General features: G+C 37.1%; 1 protein-coding gene across 1 annotated transcript in view; it reads left to right on the forward strand.

Annotated features, from left to right (window-relative positions):
- The window catches only part of LOC105252883 (serine-rich adhesin for platelets), a 38,853-nt gene that overhangs the window by 12,263 nt on the left and 1,157 nt on the right, over positions 1-25,433 (forward strand). The window contains exons 5-15 of the mRNA XM_025414615.1: positions 211-548; positions 937-1,158; positions 5,056-5,095; positions 14,439-14,572; positions 20,295-20,343; positions 23,789-23,926; positions 24,029-24,181; positions 24,337-24,515; positions 24,604-24,807; positions 24,914-25,060; positions 25,193-25,286. Coding sequence (XP_025270400.1) covers positions 211-548; positions 937-1,158; positions 5,056-5,095; positions 14,439-14,572; positions 20,295-20,343; positions 23,789-23,926; positions 24,029-24,181; positions 24,337-24,515; positions 24,604-24,807; positions 24,914-25,060; positions 25,193-25,286 — 1,698 coding nt within the window. The remainder of the gene's footprint in view (positions 1-210; positions 549-936; positions 1,159-5,055; positions 5,096-14,438; positions 14,573-20,294; positions 20,344-23,788; positions 23,927-24,028; positions 24,182-24,336; positions 24,516-24,603; positions 24,808-24,913; positions 25,061-25,192; positions 25,287-25,433) is intronic.

Raw genomic sequence — 25,433 nt, forward strand, 5'->3', positions numbered from 1 at the left:
ATAAAAAATAATTTTTTATAACAGAAGGAAAAAGAATAGCATATGTAAATAGAGAGTAAATGGAATTGCACGTAAAACGCAGTTTATTGCGAGAGAGAGGGAGAGAGAACAACAGTTAAATAATTACGTATTATGTTAATGGAAATAGTAGAAGCTATCATCATTTTTAAGTAAAAAGGATAATGATGATCAAAATAATTTGATTTACAGATACATGGGGTTCGCATTCAAAGCCGATAAAAAAATCGAATTATGGAAGTGCACCCAGTTCTGGAAAATCGACACCTCTTCCGCAGACGACCGAAGCGTCAAGCTCATCTAGTTCTGGCAAGGGCGGTCGAAAGACTTCTGGTACTCGATCCGGTTCCACCAGTCGCAGTAATAGTCGTAGTAATAGCACGGAACGTAGAAGAAGCAGCGGCACTACGGATGACACCGCTAGTCCTACGAGAAAGCCGGCGCTCTTTGATGCTTTCAGGCCGAGGAGCAAGTCGGACGCCAGCAAGAGAAAACCCAGTATTATAGCTAATATGAAAAGTGCCGTTCAGGTAAAAGAAAAGAAGAATATATTGAAAATGACTTGGATTACAATAATTAGTAGAAACTTTTTGATCACGAGATCTATATTTGGAATATGTTACAACACACACACACACACACACACACACACACACACACACACACACACATATATGCGTATACACATACATATATTGTAATGCATGCATTATATATATTAAGTTTTAAAAAAAGAAGATTCTTTCAAGTAGAGAAACGTGCAAAAAAGAAAATAATTTTTTAACAATATTAGAATGTAAACTTGGAAAAATTTATTTTTGGATAAGATTTTGTAACTATATGCGCACGTATGTAGTATTGTTAATTTTTATTCATTTTTTTCTCTATCTCTCTCTTTGTCTTTCTGCCATTATCTAGCATTCCTTGCATAGAGGATCGCACGGGAGCTCGTCGGTGGATGTACATACAGAGAAAGAATATCATCGAGATAACCAAAGAGAACAGAAAGAGAATAAGGAACAGGGAAGTGGGAGACCTAGAGCTGGATCCGAAAGTAGTAGAAATCCTGTGAGCAAGGTTATGGATCTTATCAGGCACAGGAGTCATAGTGCCTTGAGTGCAGAGGATAAACGAAAAGCTGTAAGTAACTCTTTACGTTTATACTTAATTATTTATTGATTTAATAACATCGATAAAAAGTATTTTGAATTATGCAGATTATGCACGAATTATGTTTGTGCGATCAATCGCATATACATGTATCTTTCACGCATCCTGTTTATTGATAAATCAAGAAAAAAAATCAAAAATTTCCTACTTTATATTATTATTTAGCTTAGCATTTTATAAGTTGTTATTTAACTTTGTTATTCATATTCAAGCACGCACTCGTATTAAACACAAATTTGAAATTGTCAGATACATTTGATGCAAAATCTTTATAATCTAAATATCATAACATAAATTAGATAGAAAGACGAAACAAATTGACACGGTAACTTGAAGAGAATAAGGAAACTATAATTAGCTCGCGTCGAGAATTTACCTTAGGAGATGGATGTCTTCTTTATCGCACGTAAGCAAGTGAGAGTACGTAGGCAAGAACGTTTCCCATCTTTTTGCCTTTCGGTTCTTAATTTAAGATCCGAGAAATTGTTATCAACCGAGAAATTGTTATCAAATGGACGAAAATGGAATAAATAATATCCTATCGTTTGTAATGTAAAGCACGTAATGTAAACGTGTAATCGTGATTATATATAATTAAGTCGGTAATGAGGAAACGAAATAATGATAACAAAGAGACATTGAACATAAGCGTTGCATTAAAAGCGTATCGAGATATATTCTATATATTCGATTGGCAATAATTACAAAAATAATAATCGATTTTCTCTCATTTTACGTGTTTTTCACGAGATATACTACGTATATATATATATATATATATATATATATATATATATATATATATATATTTAGGAAGATGTGTAATCTCTCGCAACTATACAGAAAATATCCGAGTTTTTAACGCGATTGACCGCATCGTATGAGCGGAACATCATATGAGCAAAATTAAAATAGATTGCTGTATAAAATGTGCAAGTCGTAAATGATCGACGTAGTAGTTTTGCGTGGACGGTATGTTATTTATAGATAAAAATGAAAATTTTGACATAGTCTATTCTTTCGATAACAATAAATGCAACTGAAGGAAATTAAAGACTTTATCCTATTTTATTTTGTATTTCGGCTACGACTTGTTGATAAAGCATTTATGGACCGCGCGCACAATATTTATATAACATACTTTTTTCTTATCTTTACTCAAGATGAGACTGAATATAATACAAGCGTTTGTCGGTTATACGGCTCATTTTAATACAATACGTTGGAATATTAAGTGAGAAAAGCGCGTTCCTCCTTATAAGAATTATTCGGCGGGATTGTTTGGATGCTCGTATAATTCTCGTCGTACCAACAGGTGTTTCGACAATGTGTTTGTGACGAAATAAAATACAGTGCACAACAGCCATCGCTAGTGGGAGGTAGCGTATCGAGCGGAAAGAGATGGAAAAGAGAGGCACATGTCCGCTCAGTGACTCGTCATACTTGCGACACTAAACACGTAAAAAGACTAATTGCTTGTGCTTATCGTGCGTTATTTTTCCAATAGTGCGTGTGTAGTGCATGTATAATCGATTCGCGCGCATAGATTAGGTAAATTCGTCGGACGATCGATCGATCGATATCGATTCATAAAGGAGCAACACGAATGAGAGCTTTGGAACAAATTGAAATTTTTCTCTTAATAAGCCGAATACCCAGAAAAAACGTTAATTTCTCTTTCAACGACAATTTTTAGAGAAAAATATTAGAATCGCGTCGTGTGAATTGGCGAACGTTTAAAGCGATAAGCGTATCCGTAGGCTAATAATAATGTCAATTTTGAAATTACAAACATTGAATTTCGCTTAATCGTTAAGATGGATTATTATTTTTTAATTCGAGGAGAAAAGTGCACGCGTATGGAATCTGAAAGATTGACCGATCCTCGCTTTGCCACTGCGAGATCTACATAAGAGACTTGGATCTTCTCCATTGTAAGTTACAAATCAAAAGCAAGACGACTTCATGTCACGCGGGTTACCAACAATGCGAAATTTGCAATGGAAAAATCTCGAGCTGTTTACGTTGCTTTTCAAATCTCGCTATAACAATATTTGCGCTATCTCAGATAAATTCCACGTGTCGTGGAATTCTCTTTTCGATCGATGCCGAAAAAATTTCTATCCCCATTATTCTAAATGCGCAAGTGTAATTATATCGATAACAAGAGTCTATCTGTTACAAGTGCATTATTCTTTATTATTTGATAATTAAGATTATAAAAGAATGACGAAATTAGTGACAAATTTAGCGATTAGATTCCAAGAGAAATGATAGACAATAATCACGGACAATAATGTGAATATATGTACATACATGGAGGAAAAACGAGAGGGAGGGAGAGAAAAAAACGATATTATTCGTGATCGTTTGTAAGACGAGATGACCGAACGATAGTTGACACAAGCATGTGCGCTGCACCTGTGGCATATGTGCTACACCGTGGTAGAAGAGTTCGTCGTTTCTTTTTTTTCCCTCTTTTTTTTATCGCACAGGCGATAATATACGCCTATGTTATGTCACGGTCACACATGAAATTCACATTACCGCATTAACTCGAAAGACAACATCCAGGAGAGAATCCAAGGAGATATCGAAGATGGAAAGAGATGAGTTTCTGCCAATCGGTCAGCGACGGATTAACACTAGAGGCAAACCTAGGCATTTGCCTAGGGCGGCAAATTTGAGGGGGCGGCAAATTTTCAAAGACAGAAAATTTTCGCCGCCTCTGTCTGGGGTCGTGAAAATATTAAAAAATATATTATGTTTTCACCAGCTAATGCAGGGGTAACAGAAAATTGATACATATTTTGTACTTTTTTTTTTTTTTTTTGCTTTCCGGTTCTACATCTGACACTGCGACTATACCTTGGATTAGGGGCGGCAAAATGTACGCTGCCTAGGGGCGCCAAAATGTTTAATCCGTCGCTGGAGTTTCTGCCAATCGGTCAGATTCCATAATTAGCATTTTTTTTTTACTTTTCAAACGAGCAAATCTTGTTTACAAAGGTCGCGCGTATAATTTGAGAAATTTCAAATTCTCAATTCGTTAATCGACAAATAGGATAAAACAAATGACGCAACTTTAATTATTCAGTTATGCGTGCAGTTTACGAGAAACCTAAAGGATAAATAGACACTAGAGAAAATTCGGAAATGTCTTCGTATTTCCAATGGATAAAGAGCGGCAAGAAGGACGATTATTTCGGTGCAAAACCGAGAAGCCGCTCCTTGGATGCCAAGAGTCTCGAAGCGTCCGGCATTCGACTAATTTTGCAAAATGTAAATTAATTTTTTTCTCGATAAACAACGTCTTTGTATATATATATATATATATATATATATATATATATATATGTATATATATATATATATATAGCAATGGTCGTCCCATCGATATTCTCGATATTGAAATATATACGATACATTTTTAATTTATTCTTAATTTATTATTATGTTTTTTTCTCTATTTATACATGTATCGAGAAGACGCGTAAAATATTTCGTACGTATAATTTATACGTATAATTTATAACGTATAATTTATAATTATATTAAATATGTGCATTTATATTTAAAATTAGAAAAAATATATAAATATACGTAGAAACAAAATTAATGTACAGAGTAAATTTATAAAATATAATTTTATACACATACACATACACTTGTAATTATATTTTTTATATCCACGTGTTATTATATTTCGATAAACAGGATGTTTACATATATTTGCATAATTGATTAATTTTGCATGGAAGTTATAAAATATATGCAATTATTATGACCAAAAGTCCGACAAATGAATAAAAAACTTGTCGCGTAATGTAATAAATATCATTGTGAGTCGTTTCATTTTTGTTTCAGAGAGCGGCAGTACAACATCAGACACAAGTAGCGTCGCAGAGTAAGTAACCTTTGTGATCATATTGCATTAAAGTTTGTCTAATCTTGTTATTGAGAGAAAAGACGCGTCTCGAGATAAATGTGGCTCAAATTGATAACGCGTTAGATGTGCAACCTCTGTTTATGTTTTTACATTAGAAACGGAGAGATTGCCAAATTTTCTAAATTATTAGTTGTTTCTTCAATTTATATGTGTATATGAAGAAAAGACAAAGATATATATATATATATATATATATATATATATATATATATATATATAATAAGTTTGTCGTGTAAAAAAACGATTCTTTCATCAATGTCAAATAGAAATTAATATCCTAGATATTAATATTCTAGATATTAATTTCTACTTGAGCATTCGACATTCATAAGAGAATCGTTTTTTCACACGACAAATTTATTCGAGATAGATGTTGCCATTTTTTATCGCGTAGCAAACATCGATAATCGTTTCCAATTTTATTACGTATTCATATTTTGTACACGCATAAGAGTAATTTGTTTAGAGGGAGAATAAATTTGATTTAGGATTTATAGTTATTACGCAACGTTTAATTTTTAATATACAAATAATTTACATTCGTGCAACGTATCATCCAAACAAGGATGTGTCTATACACACGCACAGAATTATTAATGTAATATATAGTTGTCGGTATCACAAAAGTGATATACCCATCGAGAATGATCGACCGTAGAGTCGCGACATAGTTGAGGCTTTAGCCGAAAAGATGGCGCTGTTTGAATTTTGCGAATCGTCAATCGAAACGCGTATCGCGTATCGCGTATCGCGATGCGGCGTGCGCGGTGCAAGTGTGTCGTATGTCGTACGTCGAACGAAGGCAGTAGCAGTGCGCGTTTCAATGGCGAGCGATGCCCGCGTAACTCGAAATTAGCGGTTACGTCGCTCTCGAATGTTTTCGCTGCGAAATTTCGCGAAATTTCGCGCCTCTCCGTCGTGACGTTTTAATTACGTGTTTAATTGCCGGCGTCGGCGTCAGCGTCGGCGTCGCTATCGCCGTGTCCTTAAAATGTACGGCGTACGTCCGAGAACGTGACAAGCGTGTCAATGATTCACGGGATGAAACTTGCATTCGTCGTAAACATCGCACATCGCGACGTGTCGTTTGTAGCGTATCGACGACGCTTGTGATCGGTGTGTTATCAGTGAGTTTGGGAAGAACGGCAGTGCCGTGTTTTCAACGAATCGTACGGCACAGTGTTAATACGGGATAATTCTTTTCTTTTTTTTTCTTCCTTGATTCTCTACGTGTTACGTCACGCGTAGATGTGACCTTGTACTCGAGCCGGAGTATATTTTTTTTCCTTTTTTTTCCCCTTTCTTTCTTTTCTTTAAGAGAGTTTCTTTAGCGTGTGCGATTAGAACGCGAGAGAACCAAAAGTAGGTGAGTCTCGTTATCACGTGTTTGCGTTGTCGACGGCCGAGAGACCCGTCTGCAAAAAACGGATAAGATTCGCATCGTTTTGTTCGTAAGTTTGCTTCTCTCCCGCTACATCCGTATATATCCCATATACGGTTATCCCTCTTCCCTTCCCCTTCTCGGCCTTCTCGCGAAACGAAAGGGCACAAGAGCCTAGAATTGCTAAATCGCAAACGCGGAGAGATGCGCGATGCGCGTCTCTCTTTCCGGCGCCTCCTCGGCATTCGACAACCGAGGATTTCCCTCGGCTTCTCTCGTTATTACGTAACCTAACCGTTTGTCGCGCGACAGAGAGGGAAAGCGCAATTTTTATCGTTTGGATCAACCTTAACCGGCGGCGACATTGCAACGTTTCTCCGCATTGTTCGACCCAACTACGTCATTCACATCGTTCCTCTTTAGCCGCATTCGACGCGCACGCGTTCGACGATTTCGACTTTAAATGGATGTAGTACACGAGAGCACGTAGATGTCGATCTCGAGCGCGAGAGAAGGACAGAAAAGATAAATATTAAAGGGGACAAGTCGATAGAGCCGTGAGACAAACGTGTCTAAAACAAACGGAATATTATTGTCCTTTCCGCGAGAAAAATGAGGGGCTCGTTCATACATGTATGTAAAATTAGAACGCGGCACCAAGACGACACCAAGACCAAGAATCGAATAGTAGTTTGACGCGTGCCCCGGCGTGCCCCGGCGTGCTCCGACGCGCGGCGAGCGAAGGGTTTTCGCTGGCCTTGAAAAAAACCGGTCTCGCGCGCGCGCGCGCAGATTCGTACGTCGATTGTTCGGGGAGCTGGAAACGCGTAGACGTAAACCGCTTAGAAATGTCGACAAACGCTCAAGAGCGTTATGTAAATTATGAAAAATTACTCGTCAAAAGCCGTACGGCAAATTTATGACGCGATACCAAGAGTTTGGCGCGCTCGCGAGTACACTCGGCCTCAAAAGTAACTAGGACTCGTATACTCGCGCAACCGTTTGAAAGAGACGCGTGTCTCGATGCGCCTCGTATTCGTATAAAGATGTTTGTACGCACATGACGCTGAGTCGCTGATAATCGACTCAGCTTCCGCAAGGTTTTGTTCGCTTGTCATATATTGTGAGAAATATTCATATGTAAAATATTCATATATAAAACTAAAATTAATTAATAAAAAAATTCCTACGATATATACATATATCAATTAATGTAAGCATCTTTTAATCGACACTTCAATTATTATAAGCATTTTTAAATCGACAATTTTGACGCGTGAAAATCCAAATACGAGTGTGCGCGCGCTGACGTCTTCAACTTTTTTCTCTGTATCGAGACTTTTTTTTACACCGAGTGCACGCATACGGTGTTACATTGCTTTTTTTGCGGTTCACAATCGCGCGTTTGGCGTTTCATACGATAAGAATGCAACTTTGATAACATTTGCAGACGTAGCCAGACGATAGACTTAAATTTTCGATAAGTAAATATCATGTAACGTTACACACGGACGTATCGTAAATTTAATCGGAGAGATTAATCGATTAATCTCTCGACGCCCACGGTATTCAAAGATCAATCTCGAAGAGGTCTTTACAAATAACAAGTACGATAAGTAATGAATTCACATCTGGCTCATTATTATACAAAATATTAAAACGAAAAATATTTTTTTATGCGATTCGTTTCGTAATGCATCGTTAAATATCTTATTATCGCTTAAATCGCTGGAACAATTACCGGACGTACATTGTAAATAATATATAAATTGTAAATTATAAATATATAAATTGTTTAATATACATTTTATTTGTATATAAAATTATTAAGAGGAATGTCAAAAGGGACACAAAGGGAGACAAAGAATTATTTGCATATCAAACAGAAATATCAAAGTACATTAACTTTTATTCACAATTGAATCGAGCATCGTCAGTTTTCTCGTGCGGAATCATCTTTAAAAAGGCAAGGAATTTTTAAGGACTTTTTCATTTAATACACACATACATATGTATATTTCTTGCATTTGAAACAGGCAATCGATTAGATGTACCCACTAAAGTATAACAATTTGCGAGCACGTGTTTTAATTTTTAAATGGATAATTCTGCGCTCAAAGTGAGATAGAATCTGCCGCCGATTTGTTTCAATTGTTCAAGTTTTCTCTCTCTCATGGGCGTTTTGCTAAATTGAATTTACCGTGCGCGTTGTGTTGCGAGATGTTATAGATATATACGCGGTCTTTTGTAGGGGGGAAGGAGAAGGATTCAAGGTCTTTGTTAAATTAGCACGTATATAGTGTTTATGATACAGATTTGTTCATCGTTGTTTGAAAATTGTTTGCAGTTTTACACTATTTAATTTGAATGTTAAAATAGTATATGTGTGAAATGAATAATCAAATGTTATTTAATTTCTTTCTTATATATATATATATATATATATATATATATATATATTTATTGTATAAATTTATTTTTTTATTAGTAATTTTGTTTATTCAATATTTTCAGTCATTCAATACGTATTTATCGTCATTTAAAAAAAAAAAAAAACGTATTTTTCTTATCGCTAGCTTTTAAATAATGTGTGTAAAAAAATATGTAAAATATAAAATTTTCCTCTTTTTCAAACACGGAAAATGTTTAAATTTTCATATTTTTAATTCATATAACACAAGTTCATTAATTATAAATTTACTGCATTTGCATATAAATAATGTGCGCGGATGTTTGTCAAATCTATGCCCTGCAGCGCTATTTTTGTATAAAAGTTTGCAGTCATCATCTAAATTGTTACCAACTTTTGCAATGTGCAAAAAAAGTGGTACTTTGTGTTTAGTTGTATATTTCTTAGGCATTATTGAAAATTTTTTCGTTTATCTCGTTTTACAAAAAGCAATATTAACGTCGTCATTTAATGAGATAAATCCGTAGGTATATAAAGTCGCTACGGTCGCTACGTTCGAGTCAAAATGATTGTTCGCTCTTTAATTAACTCGCAAATTTCCGCTCGAATCTCAGATTCGATTCGCTATCGTTTCGTAACTTGTCGATACGTTACTTTGAGCCGAGACAACAATCTCTAAACGGTTGCCTCTCGGAGGACTTCGATCGATACGACCTACTTTTTCCTCACCCTCGACTCCAAAATTTACCGTTTCGGAGACGCAATTGTAGAAATCGACAGCTCGAGACGAGAGTATAAAAATTCCGTTTTGAAAACGGAGTTTCAAACGACGTGAAAAACGTCAAAGAAGAGAACATAAAAGTGCATTTGTAGTTTTGCGAGGAAAGAAAAGAGACGCGTTGACCAGTAACGCATTGATAAACGGCGAAGCTGTGTCGTTCTCGGTTGTTTAATAATTGGCGGCACTGCGACTGCTTCCGCTAATCACGCAATCAGTGTCGTGTCATAAATGTTTCCTTCTGAATATCTTAATTTTCTGCGTAGTGACGCAACGCAACGCGGTCGCAGCTGGGGCACGTGTAATCGTACGTTTCGTGAATTTTGAGAATTCAGATACTCGGACGCGATACTATCCATTTCTTTCTTTCGTCGTGTTACGTATATCGCGATAACACAATTCTATTAAATTATACAATTCGGTTATCGTCATACGATCGTTGAATCGTACTCGAGGAAAGCAGCTTGCGTTATTATATCGTTATTCGTATACACGAGTTAAGTTTACCCCCGCTCTTATATACGTATATTTTTAATATTTTAATCGAATGCGCCAAAGCTAAATTTTACTCGACAAAAGTGCGTCTCTCGCGAGAAGCGGCCGATTGGTTCGCGAAGCTTTATTAAAGGATTCACTCGCGCTCGCCAGAATTTAATTGGCATCGAATGTGACTTCCATTTTCTTTCCGCTAAATTTTGGCCCAATTGACGTAATACGCGCGCATAGTTTTCTTCGAAAATTTTCAACGTGTAGAACCGATGATGAAGCTGCTCGAGCAGCTGTTGAAATAGCTCGTGTACAAGACGGAAAACGAGAGAAGAGTATTTTTGTATGCTTAATGTCTTTTAGAGTAATTTTCATTCGCAAACAAGAATTAGTAATTATTATTTGTCTCGTTGAGAGAATAAAGCACGCTGTCTTTGTGCGCAAAGTAAATGGAATGTGTAAGTGAACGCCTTGTCTTTATCGTGTAATATACGATGAGATATACGAAAGAAATATAATTCTCTCCCTCTCCCTCTCTCTCTCTCTACGAAAAGATATTCGCGAGCGTTGAAAAAAGGGAGAGAAAACTTGAAACACGCGCAAGTCGGAAGTATTAGATATTAAATGTCGCGCGTAGATGTATCGCTCGATTTGTATTTATTCATTTATTTGAAGGCTGTTCTTTATAGTCGAATGCCGAGACTCGCCGACGAGACGCGCGCAAAGCACTCTTAACTCGTAACACGAATATTTGGCCTTCGCATACGAGTACGTACGCGAATCGTTATTTGCCGTAATAATTCGCGGCAAACGGAGGGAACGGAAGGGAAATGATTATCGTCCCTTCTGTTTTCGTTTCGAAATTACTTGGCCGCGTTATTCGCAGATTCCGCGACGTCGATGAACGCTGCGAAACTTGTGCCGCGACCGTTTCCGCTCAACGATATCAGAGTCATTGTTTGCGACACGCCCGTCTCGTGAAATGCACGGAATAAGCCACCTTTTGTCTCATCATCATGGCTCCGACAACAACGGCAGCGATACCAGAAGTTTCACCTCCTCCGCGTCGTCGGACATCCGGAATCACGACACGAGGTTTCTGCAGGAGCTGCTGAACCAGAAACACGATAGCAAGCTCTACTTCCACGAGCGACACGTCGTGTCCCGCGGCTCGGTCAGTTCCGCGTATTCGTACGGTTCCTCGTCCTACGGCTCGTCCTGCGGCTCCAACTCGTCCAATCAGCATCAATTCTTGCACAACACGTTTCACGGTAACAGCCACCATCATCATCCTTCTCATCATTATCACCATCAGCATCATCATCGGGCAGCGAGCAGCGGTAAAGCGTCGTCTTCTCCTTCGTCACCTAGTCCGACCAACGAACACGAGAGACAACACCATCATCATCATAGCATACAGGAGATGATACGGCATTTCGGTAGAAGATTGGGACACATCAGACGGCAAAGCGAGTGTCACGAGAGTCCCAAGAAACGGGAGGAGGACTTTAGGAACAGAAGTCAGAGTTTGGACGGCGGCGCCAGACCGTCCGCTGGCCTGCAAGAGACCGATTGCGAGACTACCTACAGGATTTATGAAAGCATACTCAGGCAAGGTAACTCACGCGAGCAAACGTGAGCTGATCCTGACAAACGGAATGCATCGCATCGGCCTTGTTAAATTCTCAAAGAACGTTTCTTGTCCTTTTTTTTTCTTTTTTTTTTCTCCCTCGTAATGTGTCTACGATAATACTATTTTACTTTGGACACATGCGGCTCGTAAAAATCGACTATTTATCGACGATGCATTTTGCAATATAATATTTATTATTAATGCAGATATGTCTGTCATAGTTCGGAAAGGAAGCAACAGGCGAATAATTTGGCGTTCTCTTTATCAATGTCGATGAAATAGAATTTGCAAAGAGCCAAGCGTGTGTATAGAAAAGAGTTAAAAACAAAAAAAAGAAATGTCGACAATTGATTGAATTGCATCTCTCTCTCTCTCTTTCTCTTTCTCTTTCTCTTTCTCTTTCTTCGTCAGACTCATTTGCTCTACCGTTTCAATTTTCCACTATCATTGCGCAACATGTTTTCATACCAACTACAAACGCGTGTGGACGTTCTCGCGTGTCGCTAAATTGATCATTCGTACAATATTGTTTCGTTACACACGTCCTCTTGCCAAAATACATGCCCGTTTATACCTAGATACGACGAGTATCGTAAATAAATAAAACAATCGTTAATTTTAATACGCGCGACAGCGGCACATCGCGAGAAAGGCAATTATTTTTCTCACTACAATTTCAATCTATAATTATAGTATCTTTTGTTCTCAGTGTAAAAATCTCAGTCTTTTAATGTCTGTGAGGCTGTGAGGAAATTTATGCATTTTTTTCTGCATCTTTTATCTTCAAGTATTAAGATGTCTCGACGCGATTATATATGCAAATACATCTACATCTTTTCTCTTTATCCAAGTGTTGTTTCAATCTTTCAAACATTTCCATTTTCCGATTGGAGGTTCCACACCGATTCGCTTCATTTTTCATCAAATTCAATAATTACATATCGATAAACGAAAGCCTCGACTCGATTATACAGTTGTCATTGTAGTTGTTGCAAATGTGACAAGCACAAGTAGGAGATTCATTGTCTCATCTTTTATGCATATTCGTAAAAAAATGGAGCATTAAAAGTAAATCAAATTGTCGTAATAATTTGAATCAAATCAAAATAACGAAATAGAAATAAAAAGCAACATTTGCGTGTGCACGCGCAAGATCGCTTTCGCGATCTATCACGTTCTCCAAAGCTGTTTTTTAGCCACCTGCCCTTTTATCGATACGCAACAACAACGTGGATTTTGAAATTTTTTCAACAAATATGCATTTATTTCGGTCTTGTATAAAAAAAATTAGAAAATTTCTAATTGGATTAATTTTCAAACGGTGCATACATACGTCGTCTGCTTGCGCGTATCTTATATATTTGCCAGCTAAAACAATCGAGTCGCGAAACAATTTGCAAATTTGTAATTGGCTAGCATCTGTTTCATTCTTGTACGAGCATATAATGCGAAGCGCGCATTCATATGAAATAAACACCGCCGATAAAGCGGGATATCGCTTGAACGTCTCACGCTGAGGAAGCGGATTTAATCATAGAAACGTGCGCAAACGGCCTTCGATGAGAGAAAAACAAAATTCCAAGACCCCGGCCCGCGATCAAAGCGTTTCTCGTGGGCAGTAATCGTGATATCAATCTTCTTCTATTTTACAATGGAGATAATAGTAGATGTGTGTTATCGAAAATGAATTTGACCGCCAGACAAACATAGGGTCAAACATTTATTAGAAGGAAATAAAATGTTGGTTTTAACTAAACGAATAAAAGGTTGCTTTTAATTTTCTCATTGTTCAAATGTATGTATTGAACAAAAATCCAAATCTGCATTGCAAACATGCGTACATTATTGGACGAAAACAAGAGTAATATCTCTTTGCAATTTTCTTTTTACAAATATTTATTATATAACGTAGCATTATCTGTTTCAACAAAACTGTTGCCAGACTGTCATTTGCATAATGACAGTCGTAATCCTTTATAATACATTATTTGATATACTGTGCTATGAAACATTTGCATATGTCATAAATAAGTACTTTATTATAATAATTTGCATAATTTGTTTACGAGAGATAATTTTAAAAAAAGCAGCATAAATTATTGAAATTTATTAAATAGTGCGAATTTTGAAAGGTATAAAAGGTTAATAATTTATTTATTTTTTATGATATTTTTTATGCACATGGTAATAATGTGTAAATAACACAAGTCACGTTTGACATAATTTGCCGTGACAAAAATTTTGCGCGTTTGTTTTGAATTGTCTAATATTACATAGGTTATTAAGAACGAAACTTGAGAGAATTGGATTAATTGCAACCGTTATGACTGTTGATGATAATGGAACACGTATGATATAATCGATCAAAGTCGATCAATGATGTAAACTTGATAAATACATGCCGTTACGTATAGTTTAATATAGTGGAAAATTATTTTCATACATCTATAAATGTTATTTCTCTCTTCTAGAAGCTACACACACACACACACACACACACAATTTCTAGAATATACATATGTATATATACAAAATCTAGAATATACATATGTATAATTACAAAATTTTTATATATTGTCATTATTATTATTATTATTATTATTTTTGTTCCAGGTGCGCTTAGAAGAAGTTCATTGGATCCAACAGCACGAAGATTGTCTCTTGGAGCACCTGCAATACCTCACAGAGCATCCGATGCTTGCCTAGATCCGGTTCACGCTGCCATACTCTTCAGGGATGCTCGGGGGGTAAGTTGATTGTGTCATTATCGAATATAAAAAAAATTCCTTAAAAGTGTCCTTAGTATTTTTTTTAACTATTTAAATTAATAATTTTCGTATCTCGCTCTCCAAGTATTACACATACTCATGTTTAAAGAGGGTGTATTAGTTTCTAAAGCAATTTCTTTTTTCATGTTTCATCAATTGTGTGTAGATATTATGGAAAAAAAGGTTTTCATCTCTTTCTGGGATATGTACAATAGCAACAATATATTTTAATATAAAACTTTTTTAATAATATTTTTTTACGTATAAAATCATTCCAAAATATATGAAGTGTGTAAATATTTTTTTTATCCGCACAGAAAATACCGCTGACTTCATAACGATTATTTTTTTAATCGAAATGCAATAATACACGAAAATTTATATATAAAAATTTATCAAAGAATCTCCCTCTCTCTTTCCCGCGTATACATGTAAATTAAGGAATATAATTTACTTTTAGCTTTTCGTGATAAAGCGGAAAGATATTTAATGAATAAATCGTAGCGTATCGATTCCATGAATAAGTATTGTGGATCTAGGTCATGAGAAAGATTTACCGACGAGAAAAGGTTGAGAATATATGTATGTATGTACATGAGAGTTCTTCACCGTATTTATATTCACCAGAGAGAATATCGAACATGAGATATTTAACGGATATTTTATCGTTCATCTTTGTTGGATTATGTTTATAATATAACGAAATGTGGCGAAAGTTGCAGCATATTACAATTAAATTTGAATGTCAATTTTGAGCTGTGTGTCTTCTTCTTATATGTATGTACATACATGTGTATATTGCGACAAATCCAAGACTCGAACGTCGATAAAAACCTTTTCTTACATCGATATATCAGAGCACTATTTTACTACGCGTCGATAATTTATCCTTACGATAAATGATAAGTTATCGACGAACGTGCGAGTAAAACTATTTTACTTTGTTACAGACTAGAGTATTTTCGATTTGTTTGCAATTTAAAAAAAATTTGACATTTTATAAAATTCGCCTATAATAAAACGTTTTTGTAGCATCTCAAATGCAGACATGATTGTGACATTCCGCTCTCTTTCCAATTTTCAGAAAATAATGTCTATCGAAAGATAATAATAGCGTGTCCCGAAAAATTATATTTTAATAATATAGAAAATATAACGTATATGTGTATATATACGTATACGTTGCACAACGAGCTTAATCTTTTTAAGCGTGTTTACTTTTCCTTACAATTAGTTTGCCAATTTTATTTCTTATTGTTAGATAAGATATTACTTTGCCATGATTCGAGTCTCAAGTTTGTCGCCTACGTTTATTTTACCGTTCCGTGATACGCGCCAAGTACATATTTAAACGCTTATCGATGCTCCTTATCGTATGCAATGGTTGACTCGGCAGATACTGCGCGCGAATGCCATTATCTGAACGTACGAGACCGAGGAAATGGACATCATTCTGGCTTTTTGCCTTTTTTTCTTTCTCTCTTTTTTTTGTTTTTCCAAAACAGAGTCGGAAACGAGCCCTCGAATAAATCGATAATCGTTAATTGGATTCAATTATTTATTCGAGACAATGCGAAGATGCCGCGAAATAAAGCGTCACGCGCATATAAAGCGATGCGCCGTAAATTTCATACACACAACGTGTCGCAAGCTCGACGAGAGAGCCCCATCGGGCGCCAGTCTCAACGGGATGATCCAGTTGAACGCGAGCGATCGAGCCGGCGTTGACGACGAAGCGAGAAAATTGATGATTATTATAGTCGATCGCGATGAGTCTTTTCTTCATTTTTTTTCCTCGACTCTAGTGATGTCAAGATGAACCGATCGGCTTGTGTGCTCGCGAGCGTTATCGAATAATATCGGTGTAGCACCCTAGAGAGAGAGAGAGAGAGAGAGAGAGAGAGATGCTTCTTATTCGTGCCGGCATCTCGACGCGACGACTTTCCGTCCGTCGTGAAATTTTCAAGAGCGCGTTCTTATGAGAAGGATGACGATGAGAGTGAGTGCATTGAAATCAATCCATCGATCGGTTAGTCAGTTTTTCGAGAGAAATTTGCTGCGCGGCTCGAAGCGGTTGTCGGCGTCGGGCTCGAAAGCGCCGACTCGTTCGTTTCCCTAATCGCGATGGGATTAATTAAAAAATGCCATTTCGTTGTACGCACGAGTAGTTGTCTCGGACGCTCGGACACTTGATTTTCACAAACGCGTTTGCCTAGTCTTACACCTATTTCTCGCGTAGCGCCAACAATAAGAATTGACGCGGTATTTATTATCAGAGCCAGTATTTACGTTAGAAATGAAAAGCGATGAAAATGTTTCATTGTCGCCTATAATAATCGTAATAATAATAAAATAATGCGGTACGCGAAATTTAATTTTAAATTCGCATCTTGCGGACCGGTGCTCACCAATTATCAATGAGCAACAATATACAGACACTTGTTGCTAGAGAAACATGCGCATCGCGCGCGGCTAGGAGCGCAGCTGACGAGCGATGCTGCACAAGCAACAGATTCTCCCGACCTTTTAGTCTCGGCCTTGACCTTAACATTTTCACTTACTTTTACAAACAAGCGAATTTGGCAATACGGACGAGATATGAAATAATCGTGATAACGTAACTTTGGTAACCGAAGCGCCTGATTTCAAGATAATCGATGTTTCGACTAGAAAGCGGAAAAGACAAGTTTTCTATTCCGTACGCGGAGCTCGCAAAACTTTTATTGCGTCGCAATTATAAAGTGCGCGATGCGATGCGAAAGAGTGCCCGACTTTAATTTATATATATATATATATATATATATATATATATATATATTTATATATTTATATATATATATACACATGTACACGCGTGTATGTGTAACGGTGTGTGTGTGTGTGCGCGCGCGTGTATGTGAACTAGAAATTTGCTGAAATTTCGTCGGCCGACCGAATGCCAATGTCGACAAGTTGTTTGTAAACAATTGCGATTCAAAATTATATTTAGATGCCACTACTACTCACGACGCGTGGATCGTTTTACGACTCTGACACGGGCTAAATTTCGCCCGCGAATCCAAAAAACTATGCCGCCCTCTCCTCTTCTCCTCTTGTTCGTTTCTACATTTTCGAATATCGTTTGATCGCGGCTAAAAAAGAAATATAAACAAATACATTGCAGCGTTGATATTATCTTTGCGCATTACGTCATGCCCCAGTATGCTTTAATTAAATACATATACATTTAAATCTTTATCGACTCGCTTATGCTTCGCTATGCGAGACACTCGCCCGTTTGGCGAGTACTACGAGTGAATTTGGGATGGATAAGTCTCTCGATAATTGTCGGCTACAAAACTTGTTGGCGAGTGCGTGGCGCAACGACGGAATTTTCGCGTGGGCGTTCCATTTAAATCTCCCGACTTGTTTAAGCGACGACGTCGCTTGAAATTCCGATTCCTACCTTACATTTCTACGGACGCGCGCGGTTGGGGTTTTTCGATTCGCGGCGACGCCTCGTCAACAACAAGTTGTCGCGCGTTCCTCGTCGTCCCCATCCATGACGCACGAGTGCTTTTTTATCTTATATAGCGGCCTTGCAAACGCGTCCCGCGTTTATATCGAAACTTTGTCGTATGCCTACGTGTTATTGCAAAAATCCTCTATACGCATCACGTAACAGAGTTACATCCTTGCGAGCTATTTCCGTAGACGCCGTGCGAAATTCATTTCGACCGATTAGAAAGAGAAAAAGAAAGAAAAAGAAAAGCCGTGGCCAGAAATTGTGTCTCCATCGTATATATAACAATATTTTTAGATTCGACTAGACGCGCGAGGCCGCGAGCCGCGGAAACCGATATCGCTTTCGTTTCACGATATCTTTGCGCTTCGTCTTTCCGCTACGAATCAGCTTGATATCGCTTTTAACCAAATATCTCAAGTTATCGACGACGTAGTAAATATAACGCTCGAAAGATGCTCGGCACTCCCCTCCTTTATCGCACGTTCGTTTATTATACTTGTTACATGTGTCGTCGTCGTCGCTTTACTATTCTTGGCGCGGATCGAATGAGCCAATCGTGCAAGTTGGAAAAAAAGATGACCCTAAAGGGGAAGGGAAGAAGAAGCATTTTCCAAGCCAACGAACCAATAATAAAAAACGATGGTGTATCGGTTTTTCTTTCTTTTTTTCAAGTATAGCAAAGAGATTTTCAAAGTAATCATTCTGAATTTGTCAATCGCGATCGGAGATACAACTCGTAAGTTACCGAGCGTAAGTTTAAAACGTCGTATAATTACTTGTAGTCTCGCACAAATTACGAGGGACTTGACGAAAATTAGCTTTGCAAATTTCTTCTTATTATCTTAACATTACGCGCAAATTCATTTTTTGAGATAAATTTTGGCTCAACGCGATCAATCTTTTGCGCAACGTTCAATATCTTCGAGTTGGTGATGACGGTGAAAATTAAAATTAAAAAGCTTCGATAAATAATTTATTGGAAAGGTGAAAGAGCGCACACGTTTGTACACAGATTCTGAGAGGAATAAATTTATAAATGAATAAGAACGGAGAGAACGTGCGTCTCTAATTCGATAATTATTTGGGGATCCATCTCCGAAAACATTTGGGGATCGCACATTTAATTACAAAAATAACGCGCGTCTCTTTGAACGTTTATCGACAAGTCGCAATTTCTTGGCAAACTGCAACGCATCTAGCCGCATCTAGCCACAATTTGCAACCGAGAGAGTTATGCCATCGTCGAAAATACCTCGAATAATTTGCTCGCGTATTATTTCACGAATATCGAAGGTGCGACGGTTGAGCGACGTGTTAACGTTGTACGTATATTCGTTCGCTATGACACTATAATCATCGTCAGACGAAAAATTTAGCCTTAAACTGCGTTGAATCCAATTGCTTTGGCCATTACTACTTTGGTCGATTCCAAAACAAAAGATGATTTTGCGACGAGAAACAACAACGAAGATATCTACCGAGACTCGATGAAAGAGGACCAACTTGATAAACTTTTGTCGAACGTACAATTTTTTTTTTTTTTTATATTAAATCCTCAAAGAGTGGACGAAACGTTTCTCGTAATCTAACTTCGCGTTGTCAGTTTTAATCGATACGACATGTTATTTCGACGTCAAACGAGCGAACCGACCGGAAGTATCGCTAGAAGCTCGGATGTGGCGCAGACTACGAGTTCCGGAGTTTTAACGAATTGGTATACAAAAATCAAGAGACGACATACCTTCAGCCCGAGATCTTTGCTGAAACGGACTCCGGTATATTTTCTTATAGACAATCTGTGTGTGTGTGTGTGTGTGTGCGTGTGTGCGTATGTGTAAAATACATTATTTTCCGTAGTAAAAAATATTAGACGAAAAAGTGGAAAGTGAAATACGCGAAAGAAATGATGCGTCTCTCTCGCGCAATAAACAATAAAAAATCTTAAATATATATGATGTGCCATTTTTTTTTAATTCTACCCGAAATGCAAGAGGTACTGTTGATTCAAGGATAGAAATGTCACATCATACGACCATTTGGCGGGAGTAGAAATTTAATTTAGAATCTCAAGATCTCTTCCTTTTTTCTAGGAAATTATTATTATTATTATTATTATTATTGTTACGGAAACTATTATACCAGTAGTAATAAAACGATTGATATGAAATGTTACAAATTTTTTTTTCAAATTTACAGCTGCCAGTGGTGGATCCCTTCCTGGAGAAAGTCTCATTGTCCGATCTTGGTAAGTTTTGTGTTATATGCGACAATTATTTCTCAGTCTTTACAATTACAAGATACTTTTCTCTTTCCGTAAAGGACAATTCGCAAACTGCGCGTATGTTGATGCGAGCTGAAAACTTAAACTCTTACTCTCGCACTCGCAACTAAATATAAATGTTTATAATATGTAAATACGAAAGAAGAAATTACACAAATTCTTAAAACGTAACAAATTACACAAATACTTTGAAATATTAAAATACCCATGACCTCATGCATACGCCAAAAAAAATGGAATCAACTCGCGATTATAGTAAATATTGAGAATCGATATTGAATATTAAATAGATGGCTACTGTTGTAATGTGTACGTATTGAGAAGAAAAAGTCTCCCTTTATCGAAAGAATGGATTTCGCGTCAAAAACGTTCGACGTTAGTAGGATTGAAAATTTGTAAGCAAAAATTGTCAAACAAATTAATTTCACGTTGCAAAGAAACGGTTAAAAGCCATTGAAGCTTTACACGCAACTCGTTATTTTTTTCTCCATCCTCGTCTTCTTGTTCGGTTAATTACAAAAATTAAAAATTTCAAGAGACTCGCAAAGAATTGAGAGAAATATCATAAACATCTTGGTGACAATTTAATTTAGATTAATTTTTTGAATAACAATAACGTTTGGATTTCATCAAGAAAAACGGCACAGTCTCTTCCACGTGTTTCGAAAGCTCTCGCATAGTCCTCCCCTTGAAATTGTATTGCGAACTAGGTCTTCCGACTAGGTATCCTGCTGGTATACGGTCGCGATCGATGAGTTCCCCGGGAGGCTAGCTGACGTTAAAGGGCGAGAGGGAAGGATTCGCGATACAGCTTCGCTCCATCGTACGGTATACTCGTATTCTACGTTGCGCTCACATCTGCAGTTTCTATCTAGGTCTAGGTCACGTGGAGGAGGCGAGAGAGGGAGGGAGGTACCAAGCGCATTACCAAGTTATTACGTGACGGAATTTACGTTGATCTCTTCAATTTATGTTTCGACATCGTTATCGTCGTAGCAGGTTTTTTTTAAATTTGTAACCTTTGTTTGAAACTGTGCTTGCTGAATAAGAATCTTGGCTCCATTAACGATAGTACTTTGAAATCTCGCGTTTAACGAACACACGCGTGGGCGGCGGGTAGTAGGTTTCAAAGGGTGACGGAGAGATAAAAGGATTCGAGAGGACAGCGTAACATATATTCGACATAGGCGGTCCGTCAATTTTGCCAACGAGTCTAAGCCCGAACTGCGCGGGCATTCATTTTCTACCGCCGCTGCTCGACTATTAAAAGCGAATCCGATCCGAAAGTCCATAGTCTCGATGAAAAGAACGGTAGGACGGATGTCTATGCGCGTGCGCGCGCGCGCGCGCGCGCGCTTCGTTCTTTTCGTTTTGGCAAGACGCAGCACCAGTCATCTCGAGTTCAGTTATTCTTGGCACTTCTCTGATTTGACGATGACGATAAAGAAACAGAAATTAGCGCGAGAGCGAAGGAGAAAGACATAGAGATGGATAAAAGAGTAAAACCCGAAGCTACTGGTAGACAGTCGTTGCTTGCGTTCGCCGGCGACGAAGCACAGACTCGCTTCTCAAAAGATATCGTATAGAGAGCAAAAAGGGTGAAAATGTCGTAAAGGGGAGATTTTAGTGGTAGGAGGACTTTTGTGAGAGAATGAGAAAAATTGCCAAGAGTTACCTGTTACCGTTTGATAAATTGAAAAGAAAAAAAACTCGACTGCCACACGAAGCGTAATGAGTATAATATAGTTCCCCCCCCCCTCCCCCCCGCCCGAATAAAGAGCATTCGCATCAAAGAAATATTCAGAGTTTTCAGACGGGAACAATCGCATCGAATATTCTCGGGACAATTTGATAATCGTAAGACGGTTTTCCACTCGTAATCTCGACAATGTCAAATGATGCTGACCTTACACTATTACTCAAATTCCGAAAGTGTTCGCGCCGCTTTAAGGCAGGTCACATTTGCCTGGTGGAGTCAGGACGACGATCCCGTGTATTCGAAAGATCTCATCAAGGAATTTGAAATGGAGAACCCACCTCTCGAGGACGAACTCGCTTGGATCCTCTCCAAAGGTATCGGGCGCGATCACCAAGTTGTTGTAATATCGAGGAAGAATAAAACCGCGGAGGATGGTTTATACGTATTATACATACCATGAAGTTTCACATCACGCTTGTGTTCGGCTACTTGTTAATTCGTTAATCTTTAATCAACATTGGTGTATCTCGAAAGATTTCGCGCACGGTATTAATGTAAACGAATTCCCTGGATAAAAGTGAAACGACGACACTACGAATAAAACAGCGTCTATGTGTGAATACGTTGTTGCATAAAGATTTTTGTTTTTATACATGAATACGTGCGAAAGAATATATCGATATTACATTATATTAATTTAATTCTAGATGCATTTAATTAATTTATTAACTAAATTTGCTTATAAAGATTGTGTATTTTGAGGACATTTTATTAAAATTTCATCTGGAAATGCAGAGTAGGACGGTTTTTCACGGATAATAAATTCCGAACGGCAATACAATTTTTCTACGCTAGTACACACACGCACATACGTACGTACGTATGTACGTGTATATACACGGCAAATCAATGGCTGGATTATCTGTAAGTAATTTCCATTTTCTTGTTCAAGTATGTTTATTAAAAAAGAAGAAGAGATAACTTTTATAATAGTAGTATATTCTACAAGTATATAATATTTAGTTATTTATATTATATAAAATGAAGGGGGGAATACATATTTATTTTGCACGTGTATCTCTTTACGCGTATAATCACTTTATAATTGAATTCTTTGTCATTATGCGTGCATTTGACTCTCGTGTACCATTCCTATGGACAATAGTTTGCATCTCGATATTTAACGAATATCTTCCTGAATGTATGTATAATCGTGCTTTTCCGTATACTAATAATCGCAATTTCGCGATATCATTAATTAGGTCATTGATATTGCCGTGTTATTATTAAACGAAAGGTCTTGATGTATTTTCAATTGATTGACAGTTATTATATTTCAATTGTGGTGGACATTGTCAAGAGCAATCTTGTTGACGATAAGCGTGGATTTGTTCAATTTTATAAAAATTCGTGGGATAATAAAAACGTGGAATAATAACTTTTCTCAGATGCTCAAACGTTTACTCGCAGAATTATAATGTATTATAAAACTATATGTAAAATTCTTTAAATTTTTCATCTACAACTTGGACTGCTTGCATTATTCTACAATTAATTAAACATTAAGCAGAAACAAATAATGCGCACACGAGACACACATGAGCAAATTGCGTGCATTCGATGCAAATTTATACAATCTTCGTAAATCTTATCACTGTGCGAAAAGTACAAAGGGCTCTTCTCTACTCTTTCAACTATTTGGGATTTCAGAGGAGGACGAGTCGCAGATCTTTGTTAAATTCTTCAAGTTTCACAAATGTTACGACCTAATACCGACCAGCGCCAAACTAGTCGTCTTTGACACTCATCTACTCGTTAAAAAGGCCTTCTTCGCTCTCGTCTATAATGGTGAGTTTGCGTGTGTTTATTGTGCTTACAAGAGAAATTCAATAGTTTTATAGAGAAGAGAGAAATAGTATTGTGTCGAGAATAATATTGAAATATTTTCAGGAGTGAGAGCCGCGCCGTTATGGGACAGTTCTCGACAACAGTTTATTGGCATGTTAACTATAACGGATTTCATAAAAATACTCCAGATGTACTACACCAGTCCATCGGTAACAATGGACGAGTTGGAAGAGCATGAATTGGATACATGGAGAAGTAAGATTCTTTTCTCTCTCGGGATATCTCGTGTTTCAAAATTCATTATAGAATAATTAATCTACAATATATCACACACACACACACACACACACACTTTTCTCTCGTCGGTGGAGCATCCAGAAATTATATTTGGGAAATTGTGTCGATTTCAGAAGTTTTAAAGGATCAAGTTCATCCTCTCGTAAGTATCGGGCCAGATGCATCGCTGTACGAGGCCATCAGGACTTTGATACAAAACAGAATCCACCGATTGCCTGTGATAGACCCCGATACCGGAAACGTTCTTTATATTTTGACGCATAAACGAATACTTAGGTTCCTTTTCCTATATGTGAGTATTCGAATATTTTATGAATAAAAATGCCGAGTAAATGTGTTCCATCTATATTTTAATCTATATCTCAAATCATAAACTACAGATCCACGAGTTACCAAAACCATCTTTCACTAATAAAACTTTGAGGGAATTGAGGATAGGCACTTTTGAGAATATAGAAACAGCTACGGAAGAAACTAGCATAATTTTAGCCTTGAAAAAATTTGTCGAAAGGAGAGTCTCGGCATTACCAATTGTCGATTCTGAAGGAAAATTGGTCAATATCTATTCAAAATTTGACGTTATCGTAAGTCACATTTTTTTTCTAAATCTCATATTTGTATAAGAGATTGCAATGCACATACACAGACAGATACATTAATAGAGAGATTAATATGTTATTATTTTTTCAGAACTTGGCTGCAGAAAAAACGTATAATAATTTAGATGTTTCGTTACGCGAAGCAAACGAACACCGCAATGAATGGTTTGAAGGTGTCCAAAGTTGCAAATTAGACGAGACATTGTTCACTATAATGGAAAAAATTGTCAGAGCGGAAGTAAGGAAATGTTTTTTTTTTCTTTTTCTTCTTTTGAAATTCAGCATAATTGGTCTTGATCTATCTTCATCAATGCTAAAATTATTTTAAAAGGTTACATAAATAAGGCTTATATTTTTCTGTTTTCTTTAGGTTCATAGATTAGTAGTGATCGACGATGACGATAAAGTGATTGGTATAATATCTCTCTCTGATCTGCTCTTCTACCTCGTTCTTAGGCCTTGCGGTATGTCTTTTTTTTAACAAATTTTTCTCGCAAATAATTTATAATAATTACACGTTCTGTTCACACACACACACACACACACACACACACACACACACACACACACACACACACAAAATCACACACAATTCAAGGTATATTATTGAT

This window comes from Camponotus floridanus, unplaced genomic scaffold (assembly GCF_003227725.1).
Source record: "Camponotus floridanus strain SB8 unplaced genomic scaffold, Cflo_v7.5 scaffold86, whole genome shotgun sequence".
NCBI classification, from domain to species: domain Eukaryota; kingdom Metazoa; phylum Arthropoda; class Insecta; order Hymenoptera; family Formicidae; genus Camponotus; species Camponotus floridanus.